This window comes from Jaculus jaculus, chromosome 3 (assembly GCF_020740685.1).
Source record: "Jaculus jaculus isolate mJacJac1 chromosome 3, mJacJac1.mat.Y.cur, whole genome shotgun sequence".
Lineage (NCBI taxonomy): Eukaryota > Metazoa > Chordata > Mammalia > Rodentia > Dipodidae > Jaculus > Jaculus jaculus.
The window spans coordinates 109,876,955-109,900,253 of NC_059104.1; the positions used below are offsets into that span (position 1 = coordinate 109,876,955).

The 23,299-nt window shown below is 37.8% G+C and overlaps 1 protein-coding gene across 1 annotated transcript in view; it reads left to right on the top strand.

Moving 5' to 3' along the window:
• Positions 1-19,293, top strand: part of Cwf19l2 (CWF19 like cell cycle control factor 2) — a 99,535-nt gene extending 80,242 nt beyond the window's left edge. The window contains exons 14-18 of the mRNA XM_045146331.1: positions 3,653-3,769; positions 4,835-4,990; positions 7,916-7,996; positions 15,557-15,658; positions 18,445-19,293. Coding sequence (XP_045002266.1) covers positions 3,653-3,769; positions 4,835-4,990; positions 7,916-7,996; positions 15,557-15,658; positions 18,445-18,588 — 600 coding nt within the window. The 3' untranslated portion in view covers positions 18,589-19,293. The remainder of the gene's footprint in view (positions 1-3,652; positions 3,770-4,834; positions 4,991-7,915; positions 7,997-15,556; positions 15,659-18,444) is intronic.
• Positions 19,294-23,299: the final 4,006 nt, after the last annotated feature.

Genomic DNA, 23,299 nt, shown 5'->3' on the forward strand with positions numbered 1-23,299 from the left:
ATTTTATCTAATGTACTAAAGAGACTCTTCCTCTGTGAGACACGAAGGTTTATAATGTACAGATCATGTCATAGACCTGCATAAGTATGTCTTAGTTTGTTGTTTTGCCGTAAGAAAATACACAAGGCCAGCTGAGTTATAGGTTGTAGTTCTAGAAGCAAGGAAGTTCTTATAATGGCACCAAGCATTTGCTTGGCTTCTGGTGCAGGCCTCATCCTGTTCTATGCATAGTGGGAAAGCATAAAGTAGAAAAGAGGGTGTAGAAGACAACTTCAGGTTCAGTCAGATCAACGTCCAGACCAGGCACAGTTATGGAGGAAGGGATTTATTGAAGCTTACAAATCCTGGGGAAGTTCCATAAGGGCAGAAGAAGCTGGCCTATCAAAGGACCAAGCACACAAGCCAAAAGCCACACAGCATAGCACACTTTAGAAACTGCGTTAGGCTCGCTTTGTATATCTTTAGATTGAAATCTCAAACCCACTACCACATCTTAAGATCCACTCAGTGATACTGCCTCTAGCCAGGTAGCTGCAGATGCAGACTACAAACTAATAAAACGCTGAATATATTGGGGGCATTCTATTCAAACTACCACAGAGGAGTCAAGAGTATGGAAGAGATCACCAGGTGAGAATGGAAGCAAGACGGAGCCAAGGAAAGCCCAGCCTGTGTGCAGTTAAAACAACTTGCTCTCATGAGAATGACATTAATTCCCTGAGGGTGGTGCTCTCATGACCTTCTGTAAGTAGTAACTTCTGTCAGATCTGTTACATTGGAAAGTCACATGCACTGTAGTCAGGACAGATCACATACATACCATTTCAGACTGTGTTCAATGTACTTATTTGTTGAATTGCTAGCTAGTGAGAACTATTAGCCAGCAACAGATATTTCTATTCTTCAACTGTCACTGCTGTCTCCTACCCCTTTCCTTTCTGTCATGAGGCAATCCATATTTTCCATCCAGTCATTTCTTTTTAAAAAATTTTTTTGTACATTTTTATTTATTTATTTGAGTGACACAGAGAGAAATAGGCAGATTGGGGGGGGGGGGCACTCCAGGGCCTCCAGCCATTGCAAGTAAACTCCAGACACATGTGCCCTCTTGTGCATCTGGCTAACATGGGTCCTAGGGAATTGAGCCTTGAACTGGGGTCCTTAGGCTTCACAGGCAAGTGCTTAACCGCTAAGCCATCTCTCCTGCCTTAACCAGTTATTTCTAATAGTATTAAGTTCTTCTCTTTACATGTATCCTGAGAGCTGGCTGATTGGCTTCTTCCCTCCCTGATTAGGCTCTTTGAAACCATTTGAATTTCTCCCATCTCACCTGTGCTTCATTTTGCTGTTGATCTAAAATCTGCCATCCACCTTCATTCTGCCTGGCATCTGTGAATGTTCCAGTGAATTGATTAGAAATAATTCCTCAGTGTCCTCCTGTGGTATTTGTATACCTACCGCACACAGCTGTAGCTCATAAATCATGTTCTTAATCTGAATAAGCGTCAAATCATTCTACTGAGATTTCTTGGTAAGTCACATGATTGTATTTCTAAGGAATTACTTTCACTCAAAGCTGAAATAATAAACAGTATTTCAACCACTTCAGTAATTCTCACCCCATTTGAATTTTTAATAAATAATATCTTAAATCCAAATATAATAATGAAACTATTAGAATTCATTAGTTAGACAGTTAATAACAGTCATCCAGCCATTGCTACCTCCTACCTCCTTTTTTAATACATGTATCGTTATCTCCTTGTCTTAATACAATGTTTTACATTTTTTCAGTAGTTTTTATTGTTAGAGCAGTTTAAAAGCTGTGGAAAAATTGAGACTGTCATATATAGAAGTTTCCTATATTGACAGCATCTTATAGTAACATTTGTTATAGTTGAATAATGGTTACTATATTGTTACTGAGCAGTTTCTCAGATTTTGTCGTGGTGTCCTCTTTTTCTCCCAGGATGCTACCCAGGACACCATATTGCATATGAGAGTAGTCATATCTCTCTGAGCTGCTCTTGGCACACAAGTTCTTCAATTTCCTTGTTTTTGTATACCTTGACAGTTTTAGGTAATACTGGTATTCTCCCTCCTGGAATTTTTATGATTTTTAACCTCATGATAAGATTAGCATTTTGTTTTTTTAGAAGGAATAATACCACAAAGCTAAAATAATAATTTTCATATCATCATTTCAGTGTTACTTACTGTCAGCATGACAGATCAGTGCTGTGTTGGCATGGTCTTAATGTCCTGGATGAGTAAGTGCTATTTTTTGTTTGGTTTGTGCACGCACGCACACACACACACACACACACACACACACACACACATTGCATGTCACAGTGGAAACGTAGAGGCTAGGGAACAAGTTCATAGTTTTAGCCCTTGCTATCACCTTGTTTGCAACAGGGTCTTTTGTCTCTGTGAACTTCACAGAACTGGCTTGTGAGTTTTGCTTATCTATCTATCTATCTATCTATCTATCTATCTATCTATCTATCTATCTATCTATCTTTGGTTTTTCGAGGTTAGGGTCTTGCTCTAGCCCAGGCTGACCTAGAACTTACTATATAGTCTCAGGGTGGCCTCAAACTCATGGTAATACTCCTACCTCTGCCTCCCTAGTGCTGGGATTAAAGCCATGCGCCACCATGCCCGACTTTTTTATTTATTGTTTTTTTCTCCTATATCTTCATCATTTCAGCTGCTATAACAAAAGTATGTCAGGTTGGGTGACTTAAAAACAACAGTTAAGGGCTGGAGAGAGCTTAGTGGTTAAGGCGCTTGCCTGCAAAGCCAAAGGATCCCAGTTTGCTTCTCCAGGACCCATGTAAGCCAGATGCACAAGGGGGCGCATGCATCTGGAGTTCGTTTGCAGTAGCTGGAGGTCCTAGTGCACCCATTACCTCCTCCCCTCCTTCTCGCTGTCAAATAAATAAATAAAATATATTTTTTTAAAAAGTTTATTTCTCATAAGGCTAGAGTCTGGGAAGTGGAAGATCAAAGCACTGGCAAATTCAGTATCTGGTGAGGGCCTGTTTCCTTGGCAGCTATCCTCTGACTGTGTGCACGTATAGCATGCCTCTTAATTCCTGATCATCTTCCTTCTGCCTCTTTAGCAATTTCCTACCACCATGTCCCACCACAACATTAAACTGTATGCTCATATGGTAGAAAGGGCAAACCTGTGTTGATATGCACACTTACGTGCTTGCACCACATGTAACATTCCACATGTACCGCACACATGTGAAATAGGACAATTTGTATAAAATACAAAAAATTATTATATTACATAAACGAACAGTTTAACTTAACATGACCATGAGGTTACTTTCTCTCCCTCTTACTTGGGTTAATTCTGTTTTCAAAGCTAATGAAAGAAGCAAGGCTTGATTCATAGCCATAATTTAGGTTATTTTACTATTAGTAGGCCCTCTATATTTTAATTGTAAAAATTGTGTTGTTTCTAGGACTTGTGAGTGGATAGCTTCCTCAGATCAAGGATATGAAGAAATAATCATTTTTGTCCTTTCTTGGGCAGTCTTAATGTTTGTCTGATATATGACAATGAAAACTGAGACCTTTGGTCTCATAACAAAGAGTAAATATCATCTCACCTTTGGAATTTCCCTCATAGGTGTATTTGTGTTTACCCAACTTTTGCTCTCTTACTGAGGGCCACTGCCTCATAGCCCCTCTGCAGCATCACCGAGCAGCGACTTTACTGGATGAGGATATCTGGGAAGAGATTCAGGTCAGCATCATGGTGCTCATTATCATTGGAAAGTTTATGAGCAATTTTTGCAAACTACTCTGATAAGTTCTGATAGATTTTATACCTTTGTTCAGTGATTCTGCATTTGGAACTCAAGTGGTTTATATATCTGTAGACCATTGTTTTCTTTCCTGGTTATCTTTTGTTTTCTTCACCTTATTCATGTTTTGAAATCTTTTCCTTACTATTTTAAATAAACTTTGACAGAGTAATTACTATTTTTACTTTAAAGATAATCAGTCTAAGATTTCTAACTGGTGCCATCCCTCCAGCCCGTTAAGGTCATTTTTGAAGAATTACTCCATGAAGGGAGTAGAAATATGTCTTCTATCCTATTTTATAGTAGTTACTCTTTCATAACAGTATTTAATGTTGTATTTAAACGTGGTGTGGTTATGCATACCTATAATCCCGGCACTTGGAAAGTAGAGATAGGAAAGTTCAGTGCTATCCTCAGCTGTATCGTGATTTGAGGATAGCCTGGACTTTATTAAACTTACATGAATTGTAAAGTTAATATAATTATCCTAAAGTTGCCGTTTTAAGAAAAATAATTATAATTTCAAAATTATTTATTCCTTTATACTTTTGGGAAACTACAGCATGGCATTATAGCTTATTTTTATCATACTATCAGGAATCTTGGTCTTGTTGCATTAATTAATGGATATTGGACAGTTAGATAGATGAGTAATGATAGTTTTAAAATATGGAAAATGGAGATTACTTCAAGAAGGAATTATAGTGAAGCAGAGATATGGGAATTTCTTGTCATAGCCACTGTTTGAATCTCTACATCTCCCTGAAGTGTAAAATAGTTCTGGTGTATCTTATGATAACAGATTGTAAAATTTTCTACGTTGTTCTATTGTTACCTAACTTGTCACTAAAACACATGCAGTATATTTTTATGTTGAATTTATAGAGAATTTTGTTTTTAATAGAGTTGATGACCTCAGATTATTCCATTAAACTGAGATTTTTTTGTATCCTTGGAGATGTACTTGAGCATAAGTGTGTCATCATCTTTGTTTCTTCCTGTAGATGTTTAGAAAATCACTAGTAAAAATGTTTGAGGAAAAGGGATTGGACTGTGTCTTTTTAGAGACCAACTTGAGCACAAGGAAACAGCATCACATGGTTTATGAATGTATTCCTCTACCAAAGGAAGTGGGAGATATGGCTCCAATCTATTTTAAGGTATTTATAGGCAATTTGTGTATGCATACTTTTGTTTGCTATAGTGTTGTATTGCAAATACAGTTGTCTTTAACCACATATTTCTTGTTGTACATGTATAGAAAAGTTCTGAAAATATTTCTGGTGAAATGAATTTGAACCTTTTTTATTTTTTAAAAAGGATGCTTACTAGAAGTAAGGTATGCTATTAAATGGTGACTTATAATTTCTCTGTGAAATCAGTGTTTTACCAAGAGCACCTCCATGTCAAATTTGTGGTTGTATCTCTAAAAGGTGATCATTCAAAAACCGTAACTAACTACAACATATAGACAGTATAAATTATAATAAGTTATTGATATAAATGCCAGCATTTAATATCTCCTTATGCTACTTATAAAAAGAAAATTTTCTAATCTTAAAATTTTTTTTTATTAGTATAGAAACAACATATGTTAGTACCATTCTTTCCCTCATCCCTGCCCCTTTTCCAAAGGGGCCCTCCTAGTTGGGGATGCCGGTTATACCTATGGGTTGTGCATTGTAGGAGCACCAGTCAGTTAGTGGAGACAATGCCTGTGGGCATAACATACCAACCTGTGGCTCTATCTTTCCGCCCCCTCTTCTGTAAAAATCCCTGAGCCATATTGGGTGTGTTTTAATTCTGTTCAGTGATGAGCTCTTAGGCGCCTCTGGTCTCTGCTTTAGTAGGTGTTGAATGTCCTCAGTGTCTTATCTCCCTCACCCTGGTGCTGATTCACTGAGAAAGCAGCATTCTAGCTCATCTCCCAGTTTCTCTGTGGTTTCAGCTGAAATTTCTAATCTTGAGGTACACTTTTAGATATGTAACAAGTACTAGAATTTTTAACAAATATCATTATAATATCCAAGTAATTTAGTAAATAATATGTGTTTGGTGCTGACCTGGATATACTATATGATTTGTAGACTAATGTAAATTTGTAATACAGCACCACTTGTGAAATATTAACTTGTACAAGAAGAGAAGGCAATAGTCTGAGAGTTGGTATAGGATGTTGCATATGAAATGTTTACTTCATTTGAGATGGCAGCGTTTATTAATAAGGACTGCATCTTCTGATTCAGCAGATTTTGAAATATTTTAATATGTTGATCAAAGTAGTCTCCTTTCTTTCCCTTTAGAAATCTTTAAAAGTATCTGATTATGAGGTTTAAAGAATTGTGCTGTAACAGTACAGGAGAATAAGCCAGATCACTGTAAAGGCCCTTTCTAGTTTTGTGTTATCTACTGTTAGTTAAGAGATAAAATAATAATTTATATTTATTTATAAATATTTAAAGATATGAAATATTTAAGATACACACATGTATATATTATATATAATTTATGTATATTATATATAATGTATGTATGTTGTTTTGTTTGAGTCAGGGTCTCACTGTAGGCCAGGATGTCCTAGAGCTTACTCTGAAGCCTAGGATGGCAGCCTCTTGAGTGCTGGGATTAAAGGTGACGTATCACCATTACTGGCTCTTGCCTCATCTCTTATTACATTGGGAAGTTATTTAATTAATTAATTAATTTATTTTGGTTTTCTGGTCTCACTCTGGCCCAGGCAGACCTGGAATTTACTATGTAGTCCCAGGCTGGCCTCAAACTCATGCTAATCCTCCTACCTCTGCCTCCCAAGTGCTGTATTTTGATTTTTTTAATTTGAGAGGGTGGATGAATATAGGAATGGCAGTGCATCCTACTGCTGCAGACTCCAGACATATGCATCACTTTGTGTGTCTGGCTTTACATGGGCATAATCGAGCCCAGTCTGTCAGGTTTACTCTAGCTCCTGACTATATTTATTTGAATGAATGTTACTGGTATTAGCACTCCTAGAGGATTGTGACTAGAGGCATTTGAGACAGACAGAGGAGCAGCCACCATTGCTCATGTGTGGTGGTAGAAATGTCTACTCTTAACAAAATCATATACTTTTTTTCTTCTGTAATAGATCTTTTGTTTCATCAATAGATACCCATTTATTTGCAGTGCTGGGGATTGAACCCAGGATCTCATGCATGCTAGGCATTCTTATAACTGGGCTATACCTGCAACCCTCTTTTTTGTTTTTATTTTGAGACAGGGCCTCAGTAAGTTGTCAGGGTGGCTTTGAACTTACTTTAGTTCAAGCAGGCCTTGAAATAGTGATTTCCATGTCTCAAGCTTTCTTGAGCAGCTTAGGTTATTAAATGCTTCCTCCACTGGGACTAGCTGGGCTTCAGTTTGTATTGAATATGATACACTATAATGGGAAGCCAGACAACCATGGTTGTAGATAGGACACTGTAGCATTTTAGGTATATTTAAATTGTACTTACTGTTTGTTAATTTTACAGCTAAAACTTGCTTCAGTAATGATAGTACAAAACTGATATTACATTATAATTGGCATGTACATTAGTTAACCTAGAAATTCTTAAAAATTCCATCTCTATGCACTTTTCTCTACCTTTTTTTTTTTTTAAAAAAATAGACTTCAGTTTTTAGAGCAATTTTAACTTTGTTATAAGGTCAGAAATAGTTCAAGATTTGGTAGCCACAAAATATATGTATTACTCTTTTTGGTATTTGGAAGAAAATCAGTAAATCTAAATTTATTAAAAATTGAGTAGATTTTTATGATTGCAAAAGGAAATTTGTAAAATTTTATATCTATAGGTCATATTCTATGCTTAACTGCCCAGTCTTATCAAGGATTAATTTTTGCCATGTAAAGTTGAACTGAAGTCAGTTTAAAAGTTAAGAATGAGTAAAAGAATATTGTCTTTGGCTAAAGGTTTAATTAGAGTTTTCATCTATTCAGAAGTCTAGTCTACCACATGTACTGTTTCCTGTGTTAGATTCACTGTTTCAAGTTTTGAATGCTCTCTTGGCATTTCCTGTTCACTTATCGAATGGCTGTTTCTTAGAAAGCCATAATGGAATCTGATGAAGAGTGGTCCATGAACAAGAAGTTGATTGACTTGTCTTTGAAAGATATCAGAAAGTCTGTAAGTATTCATTTTTCCCTAATTTTGCTCTCTAAGCAATCTCTAAGATTGCTCCAGTGTTGGGTGAGCAATTAAAGGGAAAGTAGTTATTTTGTACATATGTAACAATTGTCAATAAAAAATTAGGTACTAAAGGGATGGCTCAATGGTTAAATGTGCTTGCTTGTAAAGCCTGATGGTCTGGCTCAGTTCACCAGTACCCCCTTATAGCTAGATACACAGAGTGGACCATGTGGCTGGAGTTGGTTTACAATGGCAGGAGGCCCTGATGCACCCATTTATATACATATATACATACACACACATGCATGCACTTGTGCATGCATGCATGCGCAGACACACACATGGGTCTAGCTGGAAGAAAGGGACTCAGAGGAGGAGGCATGGGAGTGGAGGAAAAGGGAGGGTGGTGGGAGGCGATGATGATCATGGTATATTTGTATAGATGTCAATAAAAGAAAGAAATTAGTTTCTTTTTATGTGGTCCATAAAGTTTTTATTAAATTATTTATAGAGTTTTTAAATTTAAATAAAAATTAAATTTTTATTTGAGAGGAGAGAGAGAATGGGCACGCCAGGGCCTCTATCCACTACATAACTCTAGATGGACGTGCCACCTTGTGTATCTAGTGTAAGTGGATCTTGGGGAATCAAACCTGGGTCCTTGGGCTTTGCAGGCAAGCACTTTAACCACTGAACCATTCTCTCCAGCCAGAGGGTTTTTATTTGTTCAGGTGAATGTTTATTCTTGGCCTTCAGCCTACTGCCATTATTTTCCCCATAAGTGGTTATGGTGGCCACAATAATTTTCATGAAGACATCTGTCTCCTTGTGGGACAAAAATAAGATGGGCATCTTTATGAGAAAATTTTTATATGACCTCCACTTCGAATTTGTGACTCCCTCCCCTTCTCTTATTTCTTTCCTGTCTCTCTTTAATTTCTTTTTATGTACTGCTAAGGATATAGCTCAGTCAGAGTACCCTGCCTAGCATGCACAAGTCCCTGGGTTCAGTCCTTAGCACTGCATAAAACCAGGGAAGGTGACAACTTGCCTATAATCCCAGCACTCTGGAGTGGGAGGAGGCAGGAAGATCAGAAGTTTAAGACCATCTTGCTATGTATATGTATGTATATAGATTTTTTTAAAAATTATTTATTTATTTGAGAGCGACAGACACTCTAGAGAGAGACAGATAGAGGGAAAGAGAGAGAATGGGCGCACCAGGGCCTCTGCAAATGAACTCTAGACGCGTGCGCCCCCTTGTGCGTCTGGCTAACGTGGGACCTGGGGAACCGAGCCTCGAACCAGGGTCCTTAGTCGTCACAGGCAAGTGCTTAACCGCTAAGCCATCTCTCCAGCCCGTATATAGATTTTTTAAAGCTAACCTGGCCTATGAGACCCTGTCTAAAAGAAAAACACCAACTAAAAAAACCCTGTTTCCTGTTATGTTCTATAAAGCAGTAGTATCTTATGAATTTATTACTCTTTTTAGGGACTTGCTTGCATAAGTATTATTATTTAATTTTGACTTGCAGATCAACTTTCAAATATAAGTATATCAATTTCTATAGTGACTTTTCCTTTTCAGAAATATAAATTAAGTTGAATAGGCATTTAATAGTTTTCTTTCCATTTCATATTAATGCTCTTACCCAGGCACTGTTTCAGGCATGTTTCTTACATAGTAGAATAAAATGGAAAATATGCTTGCCTTATGGAGTGTATATGACAGTACAAGGGTTGGCCACTCAAACTTACATACTGAACTCAGTCCTCTGCCTGTTTGTGTGTATTGATGCTCTTTTGGAACACAACCATGTCCATGTCTTTCTTTGTCTTTTGCTTCTGGACATGTCATGCTGGAAAGTGTTGAGCAGTGCCAACAAATACCAGATGACCTGCAAAGCCCAAAGTATTTTAGCATGTGGCCCTTTTACAGAAGTTTGTCAACCCTGTTCTAGCAGGTGACACAAGAATATTTGTCTTCCATTTCTTTGTTTAGAAAACTGGACTTTGTAATATAAGACACATAGACTGATAGAATTACTTATTAATATGCTTTTAGCCGAAAGATTAAAGTCTTGTTTTATTATTGAAGGTATATAGTTTTAATTTAGATATAAAATGTTACATGTCTGCAGTCGTTTTTTTCTTTGCTGATAAATTGGCTCATGTTTTTAATTTTAATTTTATTTATTTGAGAAAGGGAAGGAGGCAGACACACACACACACACAGAGAGAGAGAGAGAGAGCAGAGAGAGAGAGAATATGGGTGCTCCAGGGCCTCCAGCCACTGCAAATGAACTCCAGACACATGTGCCACCTTGTGCATCTGGCTTACGTGGGTCCTGGGGAATCGAACTGGGGTCTTTTGGCTTTGCAGGCAACCACCTTAACTGCTAAGCCATCTCTCCAGCCCTGGTTCATATTTTTAAGAAAAAAAGACAAAAATAAGTCTAATGTCTCATTTACTTTGCTCCCTTATTAGCCTATAAAGTAAAGGTTTGGTGAACAAACATTTTTTATGCCCATGTTTAACTTCTTCAATCATAATTTCATTTGCAAATAAAAATAAAACTCTAATTGGTAGACAAATATATTTCCTAATTGAAATTTTAAAAGAAATGTATTTGCTTCTATTTGTAGAGAACTTGTCTATTTGCTAAATGCAAATAGTGGAACATCGTGTGTGTGTGTGTGTGTGTGTGTGTGTGTGTATGCACACACACACGTGTTGGTATGGAAATTCATTTATGTGTGGTTTACATGTATGTGAGGGTGCCTGTGTGTGTGGAGGCTAGACAACAACTCCTATCTTGTCCTCAGGAATGCCATCATCCTCCCTTGAATAAGGGTCTCTCAGTGGACTGGAGCTCAGTAGCCAGGGAGCTCAGGGATCCTCTTGTTTTCACATCCCTATCACTGGGATTACAGGCACACTCGCCAGCCATATTTTACATGAGTACTGGAGACTACTAAGCTGCCTCTCCAGCTAATACTTGTTTGTCTGCTTTAAAACCAAGGCAGATACTTGATGAAGTAGTGAGGAGATCTTATTAACTAATATGGGAAATAGGCATAGCTTTTTATAAGAATGGCATTGATTCTTTGTCATTAAAGCATTCTGAAGATGGGACATGTTACCTTCACTAAGGCATCATGCTGTTATGTATCTAAGATTACTTAAGAGTCACAGTGGATGGGGAGGAAAACACGACCTCTTTGGATGCTTCCGAGCTTTAGAATTCTGTAATCTGCGGGTGGAACTGTAAAGAGAACTTGTCTAGAATAATTCCAAAGGAGACCACTTTTTAGGTTAACAAGCTTTCCAGTGGCTTTTAAAAATGATGAGTGTTTCAGAACAATGAGTGAGCAAATACTGAATAACTTAACATTTCTATGATTGAAAAGCCTAACATTCTAAAAGCTTTATGTTCTTAGTTCATACACTTTTTTTTTTTTTGCCTGCCTCATGGGAGGTAAGCTAATTTTTTCTATGGAGCGTGTTCATAGCGTACTATAGAGATTCAGATGTTTATAATTTTTTCTAAAGTTTTGAATTTATCTTTGCCATATAAATCCTCCCTTTCTTCTCATGTTCTTTACTTTCTCTGGGTCTTTTATTTGTTTGTTTGTTTGTTTGTTTGTTTTTGAGGTAAGGTCTCACTCTAGCTCAGACAGACCTGGACTTTACTATGTAATCTCTCGGTGGCCTTGAACTCATGGTGATCTTTCTACCTCTGCCTCACAAGTGCTGGAATTAAAGGCATGTGTTACCATGCCCAGCTGTCTGGGTGTTTTGATTTCTTGCAATGTGGTATGATGCCCATGACCATAGACAAAAGAAATAAATCTAAATACTCAATGCAGAGAAATTATCTGATAGTAAAAACTTGTCATGAAAATAGTCATTTTTATAAGGCTAATCTATTTTCATGAAATTTTAACTCTTTTAGAAGATGTTTTATTTATTTGCAAGCAGAATGAGAGAGAGAATGAATGAATGAATGAAAATGTGCATGCCAGGGCCTGTAGACACTGTGAATAAATTCCAGCTACATATGCCACTTTGTGCATTTGGATTTTATTTATTTATTTATTTATTTTGGTTTTTTGAGGTATGGTCTCACTCTAGCTCAGGCTGACCTGGAATTCACTATGTAGTCTCAGGGTGGACTTGAACTCATGGTGATCCTTCTACCTCTGCCTCATGAGTGCTGGGATTAAGGGCATGCGCCACCATGCCTGGCAGCCTTCTTCAATTTTTAAACATGTTTTGAGATGAACTTTGTTGGAACTGTAGATATTAGTACTAGGGACTGATTATTTTTATGTTAGGGAAAATGCTACCCATGGGAAATTTGAGTTAATCAGAGATCAGGAAACTTATAGAGAGTTACAAATTACAGCTGGAATAAAGTGAAAACTTCGCAAATCAAAAACCACTATTTAAGCTGGGGGTAGTGGTATACACTTTTAAACCCAATGCTCAGGAGGCAGAGGTAGGAAGAGAGCTGTGAGTTTGAGGCCAGCCTGGGGACTACCGAGTGAGTGCTAGGTCATCCTGGGCTAGAGTGAGACCCTACCTCAAAGAAAAAAGTAAAAGAAAAACAAAGAAAATATACTGTTTGTAAACTCTCTTGCTGTAGCTCTATTTCTACCTTTAAAGAGTGGCACTAGAGTTCCAGCAGCTATCCCTGTGGTTGCCATGGCAGGACCAGAGGATGTCAGATATGTATGCATTCTGCTTGCTGCTAGCCCCTTTGCAGCCTGCCCCCCCACAGCTTTGCTGGCAAGTTTGCAGGCCTACCTGCTGCAGCCTGAAGATAGAATCAAGGGGAAGCCGTGACAGCAGCTGTCTTTGGCAAAAATGCTATTCTTTCTGGAGACTCTAAGGAAGATTCTTGTTTTGGTGATACTAGTTACCTAACTCAGGGCCTCATGCATACTAGGTAAGTACTGTATAACTGAGCCATAGCTCTAGCTCTCATTTTACTTTTTATTTTCAAACAGGGTCTCACCAACTCACCCAAGCTGGCTTTGAATACATTCAGTAGCTAGGCAGGCCTTGCGTGTAGTATCCTCCTTTCTCAGCCTCCCAAGTAGCTAGGGTTACACTCTAGGAAAGGTTTGATTTCCTTATTGTCTCCAGTTACTAAAAACAATGGCTTGGAGCTCCTCCTTCTTTCATCTTCCAAACAAAGAGTGTGCTATCTTGCAGTGTTTCTATGATTGTAAGAATCTTAGTGATTATATCTAGTGCATATAAATAACCCAGGATCAAGATTCTTAGTTTATGCTAAATGCCCTTGAGGTCCATCTGTCCATATACTCATGGCAAATGCGAGACTAGGGTAGTGACGTGTTAATGGACATATTATTCTGTCTACCAGAGTATAATACAAAGAAAAGGCCAGGCTACCATCAAAAATTTCTTCAAGTTGTTTCTGTCTCTTAAAATATTAACATTCATTCCATACAGCCCTATAGCCTCTATTTAGCCATCTAGATGTTGCTTCATGGTGATCTAGTTGAGATGACACAAATGTGCTAACACATTTAGCCTTCCTCCCTTTGTCCTTTTCCATTGTGCACAGAGCATTCTTGAAGGTAGAAATGGAGATAAGAATCTTGATTGCCAAGGTTTGGTCTGGCTACTTTATATATGTTCTGTTGGATCTTTTCAGAAGACTTCTGAAGTCATCATGCTTTTCAAGAGACTCAGAAATATTAAATAATTTTCCTGAAGTCACACACTTATAAGAATCAGAGATATATGTAGAGTCCTCATCTTTTCTTACCTTATTTTTCATAACTGTTAAGGTCATATATTATTACTATCTTTAAAATATAGGGAAAATAAGTATATAAAGTAGCAACCCAGCTTTTGAATTTTACCCTATTTTGTAAAATTTATTTTTTTCTTTTTGGTTTTTTGAGGTTGGGTTTCATTCTAGTCCAGGCTGACCTGGAATTAACTATGTAGTCTCAGGGTGGCCTTGAACTCATGGCAGTTGTCCTACCTCTGTCTCCCAAGTATTGGGATTAAAGGTGTGTGCTACCATGCCCAGTTGTAAAATGATTTTTATTCACTCTTTTCCTATAAAATGAATGATTTGTTTTTTAGTCCTTATTTGATTTACAGTGACTTAAGATGACCACATTGTTTTCATCCTACAATTCTGCACCGTTCCATGTTGTGTCTTTCTGGGGACACAGTACAAAATGTGTATAGTTAAGTAGGAATGTGTGATGATTCGGTGTCCAAGTGAGTAAATACTAAATGTATAAGGGGATGTGCAGGACAACATCACTATAAATGGACTAGTCTGGATCATTTCTAGAGGTAAAATTGGAACTTAAAGGAAAAACTTTTGAAGATAACTTCTTTTTGGTTTTTTGAGGTAGGGTCTCACATTAGCCCAAGCTGACCTGGAATTCACTCTGTAGTCTCAGGGTGGTCTCAGACTCACACTGATCCTCCTACCTCTGCCTCCCAAGTGCTGAGGTTGAAGGCGTGTGCACCATGCCTGGCTAGAGGAAAAACTTTGTAAGGATACAAAAATGTACTTAATAGAGAAAGCAAGACATTGTGGTCCTTTTAACTTTTTTGTTTATTTATCTTTTTGGTTTTTAGAGGTAGGGTTTCACTCTAGCCCAGGCTGACCTAGAATTTACTATGTAATCTCAGGGAGGCCTGGAACTCATGATGACCTTCCTACCTCTGCCTCCCAAGTGATGGGATTAAAGATGTGTACCACCTTGTCTGGCTTAAAAATATTTTATTTATTGGCAAGCAGAGATACAGAGAAGGGAGACAGAGGAAGAGACTGGTTGTGCCAGGGCCTATAGCCATTGCAAACAAACTACAGGTGCACATACCACTTTGTGTATCTGACTTTATGTGGGCACTCAGGTCCTTAGGCTTTTGCAGGCAGGCACCTTAACTGTTGAGCCATCTCTTCAGCCCTATTATAGTGCTTTTTGATGAATATATAGCTTAAAATGCTGTGTGTGTATGTGTGTGTAGAAGGAAGGACAACAGAGTTTATCTTAGAGGTATTTTGAACTTAGGTTGACTAAATATTGCTATACTCATTTCATCAGGTAATAAAAATTATTTATGTGTGATAACTACATCATAGAAAGCAGTTTGAGCATATTATAATCAAAGCTCCAAGTTTATGACTAAGACCCTTTTCGTTGTCTGCTGTGTGAATAAACTGAGGAAAAAAAAATCTGTCCTTACTGTTTTGTTTGTGTCATGTAGAAAAATTATTCTGTATTTGTGTGAAAATATATATGTACTCTTTATGCACTTCAAGGGCAGGAAAATATTTGGTTTTGATTGTAAGTTACTAGCTAGGTATGATGAAGAGCTGTCTGGCTGAAAGGCTGTCAAAATGAAACTTTTACTTAGGAAGCCAGGTTACACCTTCAGGCTTGAGTTGGGAGTTCATGTTTGTCCTGGGGATGGTTAATTACTATCATATCAGACGACTGGGACAGATTAACCCTAGTTTTCTGATTTCATGTATGATACCTCTGTTTATTTAGGTACCCAGAGGCTTACCTTACTTCTCTGTGGACTTTGGTCTCCAGGGAGGATTTGCCCACATCATTGAAGATCAGCACAAGTTCCCTCATTACTTTGGAAAGGTATACTTACAAAGTTGATAAGATTCTACAAGTTAGCAATCTGGTTAACTGTTTTCTTGTGAAGAGAAATCAAAAGTTTGCACACAATGTGCAATGAGTTTGATGAGTACTACTTGACACAAGTTTTATAGAGAAACCAGAAAATATTGGTAAGACTTACTCTACAATGTTTATGAGTCAGAAATATCACTTTTGTAACCAATGGTAATTTCTACAATGACTATCACATTTTTCTTTGGCATTAGCCAGCCTTGTCCTGAAAATGGTGATAATTGCTAACACTTATTAAGGGCTTCCACTGTGCAAATAGTCATAAGTCTCTTGGAAGATATGGTGGCAGCTTTCAATGTACGGGAATGAACAAACTAAACTACTGAAAGATTATGTAATTGGCCCAGGGTTGTGTGCCAAGTGAGAGAGCCAGGTACATCATTCATGGTCAGAGAATTCAGAGGACAGATAATCTTACTTCTCCATTTACAGCTAAGGCACAGTCCAAGAGGATATGTGGCTCAGTTTACATAGATAGTCTGCCACATATTAGAGTCCTAATGACTTCATTGCCAGTACTTCAGAAAAAATCGTACCTTCTGGAGTCTATAAGTTTGTGTTAGGAGCTGGAATGAAATTAATGCAGCAGCAAACAAAAGGAATCTGGCCTTTCAGCTCATGTTGTCTCTGAGCACCACGCCTCTAAATTAGAAGGGTCTTGCTAAACTCTGCTCTTCTCCATCCTGCTCCCTTCTTTCTCACTATACCATGCATAAACCCGTCTTTTCCAGTAAGTAGGGATGTATTGAGAGGAACTAAACTCCAGTGGTTTAGATTCAGAACTTACTGTGCTGCTGTTCTTGGTGCTGAAGTCCAAAATCATATTCCCTTTGAATTATTGCAATATGTTACAGAAGCTTAAGAAGTTTCCAGAGTTAACTAGAAGGAACTTTGTTTTCTGTGTTCTAAAAAAAAACTCTGTTGTTATTCTATAGAGCTTTATAACTAGAAGCCCTATAAATCTAGATTCATGTGTTTTTAAACTTGTTCTAGAAGAAAGAAAATAAATATTTTTTACTTGTTTAGATTTCATTTTGAGAACTACTCCCCTTCAAATATTCTATTTGTGTTATCCCTTATATAACATGGTTTTAAGGTTAAAAGGGAAGTTTCTTCAGGTAGCACTGTGCCACTGAGACATTTTTCTCAAAATATGCTTTTCAAGAAACACTTTGTGGGCCAAGAACTCCCTTTAGTGTGATACCCAGGTAATTGTTAGAAAACAAAGAGATTTTGGAAATAGTGTCTTTTCATCGATGGCTCCTGCAGTGAGACAACAAAAATCCATCCTCTATGGTACATGTAAGATAATACTTGATGTTTTCAAGAGACAATGTCAGGTAAATGTATAAAACTTTCTCAAATTATGTTGCTTATTTGGACTGCTACCAAGAAATTTATGGTTTAAATCTAAATTTGTCCAGTTTCTCCTCAGCCCCTTTACTTCCCTTCCTAATGATAGGTGGTTCTTTTTTCTTAAAATTTTTCCTGATTTATCCAACGCATAGAATTTTTCTTCTTCTTGAATTTCTTAGTGGTCTGCTTTGCTAGAGACCTTTTTTTCCTCTGCATAGCTGAATAATTTATAGCCTGGTTCCTACCACAGCCTCATGTCCTTCCATGAGCTCGCTAAAGACAGATAGGTATGCATAATTACCTTTACATCCCCTGCAACACAGAGCCTTTGCAGGTGTGTAGTAGGTCTTTATGGTATATTTTTTAAGATGAAGCACCTGTCTTGAGAGGTTATGGTATCTGTATTAGAGCTGACCACACAGCAGCAGAGCTCAACTAAATGTGTGGCTCTTACTCCATTGACTTTCCTGTTAGACCGCAGGTATTCTGCCTTCCCACTGGGCAGTACAAGCATCCTCCTTTCCATATGTGGACACTCACCTGCATTACTTGAATTTTTATAGCTAACAGCATAGGAGGTGGATCATGAAGGAAATATTCTAGAGTAATAAATGAGACCAAATAGACATTTCTTTCAGAGTTTGAGAGTGACTTTAAATGAAAGTTGATTTATAATTTTAATTCTATATTTAGTTAGAATAATATTAAAATATTATTTTTGTTTCTTGAAAAGAAAGATCTCTAGGTAATAATGAAAGAAACTGGTTTATAAACTGCTGGTGTCAGAGACAACATGAACTTGTATTCAGCTGTAGTTTAGTAGCATAGGTATTTGTTGCATGTTAACTTTTCTGCAAACTACTTACCCGAGCATCTAAAATGGACCAAGCTAATTGAATTTTACTTTTTTTCCCTGTCTTTTGCTGTTATGTGGAAGATATGTTAATGAGCAAGCAGGTAGACAAAGTGCTTGATAGAAGCACAGTTAGGTGTCTAAGAATCATAAAGTCTACATAGTTAAAATTAAGCTCTTTGGGAGCCTGGCGAGATGGCTCAGCAGTTAAAAATGCTTGCTTGCAAAGCTTATTGTCCTGGGTTCAGTTCTTCAGTACTCATATAAAATCAGATGCATAAAGTGGTACATGCATCTGGAGTTCATTTGCAGCAGTAAGAAGACCTGGCATGCTCATTTCTCTATCTATCTTTCTCCCCCTCATAAATAAAAATTTTTTATAAAAGATTTTACTTTAAGCTCATATGTACTATTTAAACCTTGTCACAGAGAACTGCTCACTGCTCTATTTAATAGCAGAATAAATGAATAGCTTCAATCCAAATTATTTTTTACATATGCATGCATTTATATTTTTCTGTAAAAGGAAATCATTGGTGGCATGCTGGACCTAGAACCAAGGCTTTGGAGGAAGGGGATCCGAGAAAACTTTGAGGATCAGAGGAAGAAAGCACTGCACTTTGCTCAGTGGTGGAAGCCCTATGACTTCACTAAAAGTAAAAATGGTTGAGGTGCACTGCCTACATTTTATTTCCATCTCTACTCAGTTTTGTATCTTCTGCACCTAATTGAATGCTGAGCAACAACCCTTGGGAAGAAGCGACAGCACTAGACTGCTCTGTGTCTCTGACAGCTGCACACTGCTCCTTCAATTCAGTTTCCTTCTCATGGCGGGACTTTTTGCTAACTGTGGAGTAAGAACAAGTATATTGGGATGACTTGATCACATTCCTCTCCACCTACATCTTGTTCCAAATTATTCAGTCAAGCTAAAGAAAGACTTGTTTGAAGGAGTAGCTCTGAGGCTATCAGTTTTTGAGGAATGTGGTCTGTTCCAGGTAAAGACTATTGCCTGGCTCCTTTGTGTATTTTTTTAGGATAAGACCTAATACATTCAGTAATAATTAATATTTATTCTTGCAAAATTTAATGGAAGAGCTCTTCATTTTTTACCAGTAGGATATACTATCATTGTGTATTTCCTTTGTTAAAGAAAAGGGAAAGATATTTTAAAAAATGAAATGATAATGTATTCATAATTCAAATTTGTTTTTATTTCTGGATATGGTTTGGATTTGGGGGAATCATAAAACTAATTTTTCTTGGGGCTGGGGAAATGGATTAGCAGATGAAGGCTCTTACTTGCAAAGTTTGCTGGTCTGGGTTCAATTCCCTAGTAACCAGGTAAAGCCAGAGGGGTAAGAGGTCCTGACACACCCATACTCTCACTGTTTCTCTGTTTTTGTTTGCAAATAAATACAAATATTTTTAAAAATTCAAAGGTAATTATTCTTGATAATGCAATTCTCAGTTGTTTGAAGTTTTTATGAAGTTAAATTTGTAGCTATTCCAAATGACGGTTCCTAGACATAAGAGGTGGAATATAGCAGTCTTATAGAGTGGGGTCTGAGCCCCAATACTGGTACAACCTCATTTTGCTGCATTATATTGGTCAAATATGTTTCAAAGACTATCCACATTCAAGAAGGAGGATCATAACCTTGCCTTTCTATGGGAAAAAAATATGAAATAATGTGTGGCTTTTTTTTTTTTTTTTTAGTTTTTCGTGGCAGGGTCTCACTCTGGCCCAGGCTGACCTGAAATTCACTATGTAATCTCAGGGTGGCCTCAAACTCATGGTGATCCTCCTACCTCTGCCTCCCACGTGCTGGGATTAAAGGCATGCGCCACCACATCTGGCCCTGTAGGGCTATTTTTAAATTCATTACAGTTTATCCTCTGCCCATGAATTTACATTTGTCCCATATGAAAAATATGTTCCAGTCCTCCTAAGAAAGTCTCATCTCTGGGGCTTTAGGTTTAGGCTTAAGGTTAAAGGTCTCATTTAAATTATGTCCAGATGTTTTCCCATTCAATCTGAAGACCTGTGTACTGAACGCCATCTCCACACACATGCACAGCTGCACCTTACAGTAGTGAGAGTTACCATAAAAGAAAAGAGAAAAGGTGGCATTTGCATTAAAAAGATAAGCCATCAAATAAGATAGAATGTGTACAAATGTTTTAACCCAAATATTGGCAGTAGGAGAGGAACAGAAACACATGAAAAACTAGAAAACAAAGAGCAGAAATGATAAAATTCAAACCTAAACACATCAATAACAGCAGCTTAAAGCAACTTACATTTGTGACCTCACAGCTAGTGTGTGCCAGAAGTTCAGGTGCAGCTTAGCTGAATCCTGTGCTTAAAGCCTCTTGACCTGTAATTGGGGTGTCATATGAGATAGGATTTGCATCTGGACACTGAAGTGGGGGACAGTCTACTTCTGCATTCACAAGGTTGTTTACCATATCCACATCCTTCTTGCTGGGACTTAAACCTTCATGTTTTTCCAGGCTGTTGATGAAAGGTTATCTTTTTAGCTTTTATCGGGCATTAAACATTCATTCCTACATGTTTCCCAACATGACCTCTTGCTTCTTTACAACCAACAAGTTAGAGGGAGAATCTTTTATAATGGGCACTGAAGTCTTCTGTAAGGTTATCACTGAATGACTTTGACAGAAAGGCGTACATCCTGTCGCCACTACCATGCATTGCTGGTTGGAAACATGTCACAGATTCTTCCTGTACGCAGAATGAGATCACACAAAGACATGTAGAAGAGCATCAAAACATGGTCCAGGAAACCTCAAGTCTGTCAGTATTTAAGAAATTCTTGAAGGTGGTGTACTAGGTACTGAGTCAGAAACATCTGGGACCCTCCCCCCAACTCCTCAAAAAGAACAAATACAGGACACTGATCACAAACCAGAATAATCCTGTTCATTCTCAGCAACACGGTAGAAGAAAAAAGAAAAAGAAGAATATATTTACACAGAAAAAACTGGTGAGGTCAGAGTTGCCAGGAGAATAAAGAAGAAATGCACTGTACAGCTGGGCAGTAGGAGCCATGTTGGTCCCCCTAGAGGCCTGTCCATGGAGGACACTAACACTTTGCAACTGAATTAACCAACTGCCTTATCTGCCTTAAAACCCCAGAGTTGGAAACAGAGGAGCATACCTTCTCTTCCCCAGAATGAGCTTCTCTTGTATGTTCCAGTTCTGGAGCTGCCATCTCCCTACTCCACACATGCCTTGACCTCTAAGTGGTAGGAGGGTGTGCATGCCTGTGCCTGACATTAGAGCTCCAGCACAGTCAGGGCCTGGTGTCAAAGCTGTCTGTATATGGTGTATCTCTGTTCCTGTCCCAGGCTTCCCAGTTCCCTGGCTTTTTCAGGTGTCCCACTACAATGGAAGGGTACTTGAAAACCAGTACTGGTACCATTAACATCCAGCTGTATTCCCTCCCTGTGTGCCCATGTTTCAGGCCGTGGCTTCACTGCTATTTTTCAGTCACCACTCACTAGGCCTCACTGAGCAGATACTATCCCCACAGTGGTGCCAGAACCATCATACCCCACCCAGCAGGTGCCCCATGACCTTCCTGTAAGGGAAGATCTTTCCCATTGAAACCAGCCCAGGCAGTCCAGAAGAGATGACTCCAAGTGCTTAAGCAGCGACTTAAGCCAACAAGAAACCTAAAATTAAGGAGACATATCACCACCATAAGAATGTCATAATTCTTCAGTAGTGGAAACTTCAAGATATGATCAACAAACTACAAAGAATTTAAAATAATAAATTTATGGAAACATGATAAACAGCAAATTGACTTTTCAAAGCTTGGGAAAATAAAGAAAATGACATTTTTAACAGATTGAAATCATTAAAAAATGGTAGCTCACACAATGAATGAAATTTCAAAGTATAGCAGAGAGCATCAACAAAAAGAATCAATAGAGCAGAAGTTAAAAAGAAAACACAAATTATGTGAAATTACAGAGCTAGAAGAAAAATAAAAAATGAAAAAATGAAGATTGCTCATGAGATTTGGGGAAGAGTATAGAGAGTTAACATTTAAGTCATAAGAGAATAAAGAAGGGAGAGAGGGACAGAAGCTTATTTAAAAAAAAATAAAGTTTCACAGCAGGGTGTGGTGGCACAAGCCTTTAATCCCAGCACCCAACAGGAGGATCACCGTGAGTTTGAGGCCACCCTAAAACTACCTCGTGCATTTCAGGTCAGCCTGGGCTAGAGTGAGACTCTACCTTGAAAAACCAACCAAACAAAAAAACTTAGAAATCTGAGAAAAGATATAAATACCCAGGTATAGGAAGGGCAAAATCTTCCAATCAGTTTAAATCTGAACAAACACAACAAAAATCGAACAAAAGCAAGTCCCAGTGAAGAACAGCCAGCAAAACTGTCCTGAAGTGAAGGAAAGATACTATTTCCCAGACAACAAACACTGAAGCTGCCCACCACCACTATACAAGATGTACTAGAGAGGCAGGGTAAATGGCTCCATGATTAAGTCCTTGCAAAGCCTGCCAGCTATAGTGCATGTATCTGGCATCCTTTTTTAGTGTAACAGATCCAGGTTACCCATGTGTGCATGCATGCTATCACATGCAAATAAATAAATTTTTGAAAAAGAAATGCTAAAGAGAGTTCTTAAAACTGAAGGGTGTGGTGGTACATGCCTTTAATACCAGTATTGCTGTGAATTTGAGGCCAGCCAGAGACTACATAGTGAATTCCAGGTTAGCCTGGGCCAGAGCTAGACCCTACTTTGAAAAATAATAAAACAAAACAGCTAGAGGAGAAGGATGCTAATTAGTAAAATGAATGCACAAAAGTGTAAAATTTACTGGTAAAAGTACTAGTCAGTTTTAGTATATTTAGATAGTATAAAACTGGTATGTAAATCACATTTTTTAGTATGGTGGTTAGAACACAAAAGCATTAAAATGACAAAATATACAATTTTATGAGGCTTAATGTAAAATACAAGTTCACATAAAAAACACTGTAAGAGTGTTTTTTTTCCACATGTCAAAGTTGTTATTAGTTTAATTGTTATAACTGTAAGGTACTTCATGTAAGCCTCATTGTAACCACAAAGCAAAAATCCTTTCCTGATAAAAAGGACTCACCAGATTTTAGGTATGGAAGAGTCATTCCTCAACATACTAAAGTCTATATGTGACAAACCCACAGCTAATACACTAAGTGATGAAAAGCTGGATGCTTTTCCTTTAAGATCAGCAAGAAGACAAGGACACCCACACTTGCAGTTCTCAATAGAACACTAGATGTCTTAGTCAGAACCATTAGGCAAGGAAAAGGAAAGACATCTACACTGGAAACAAATGAA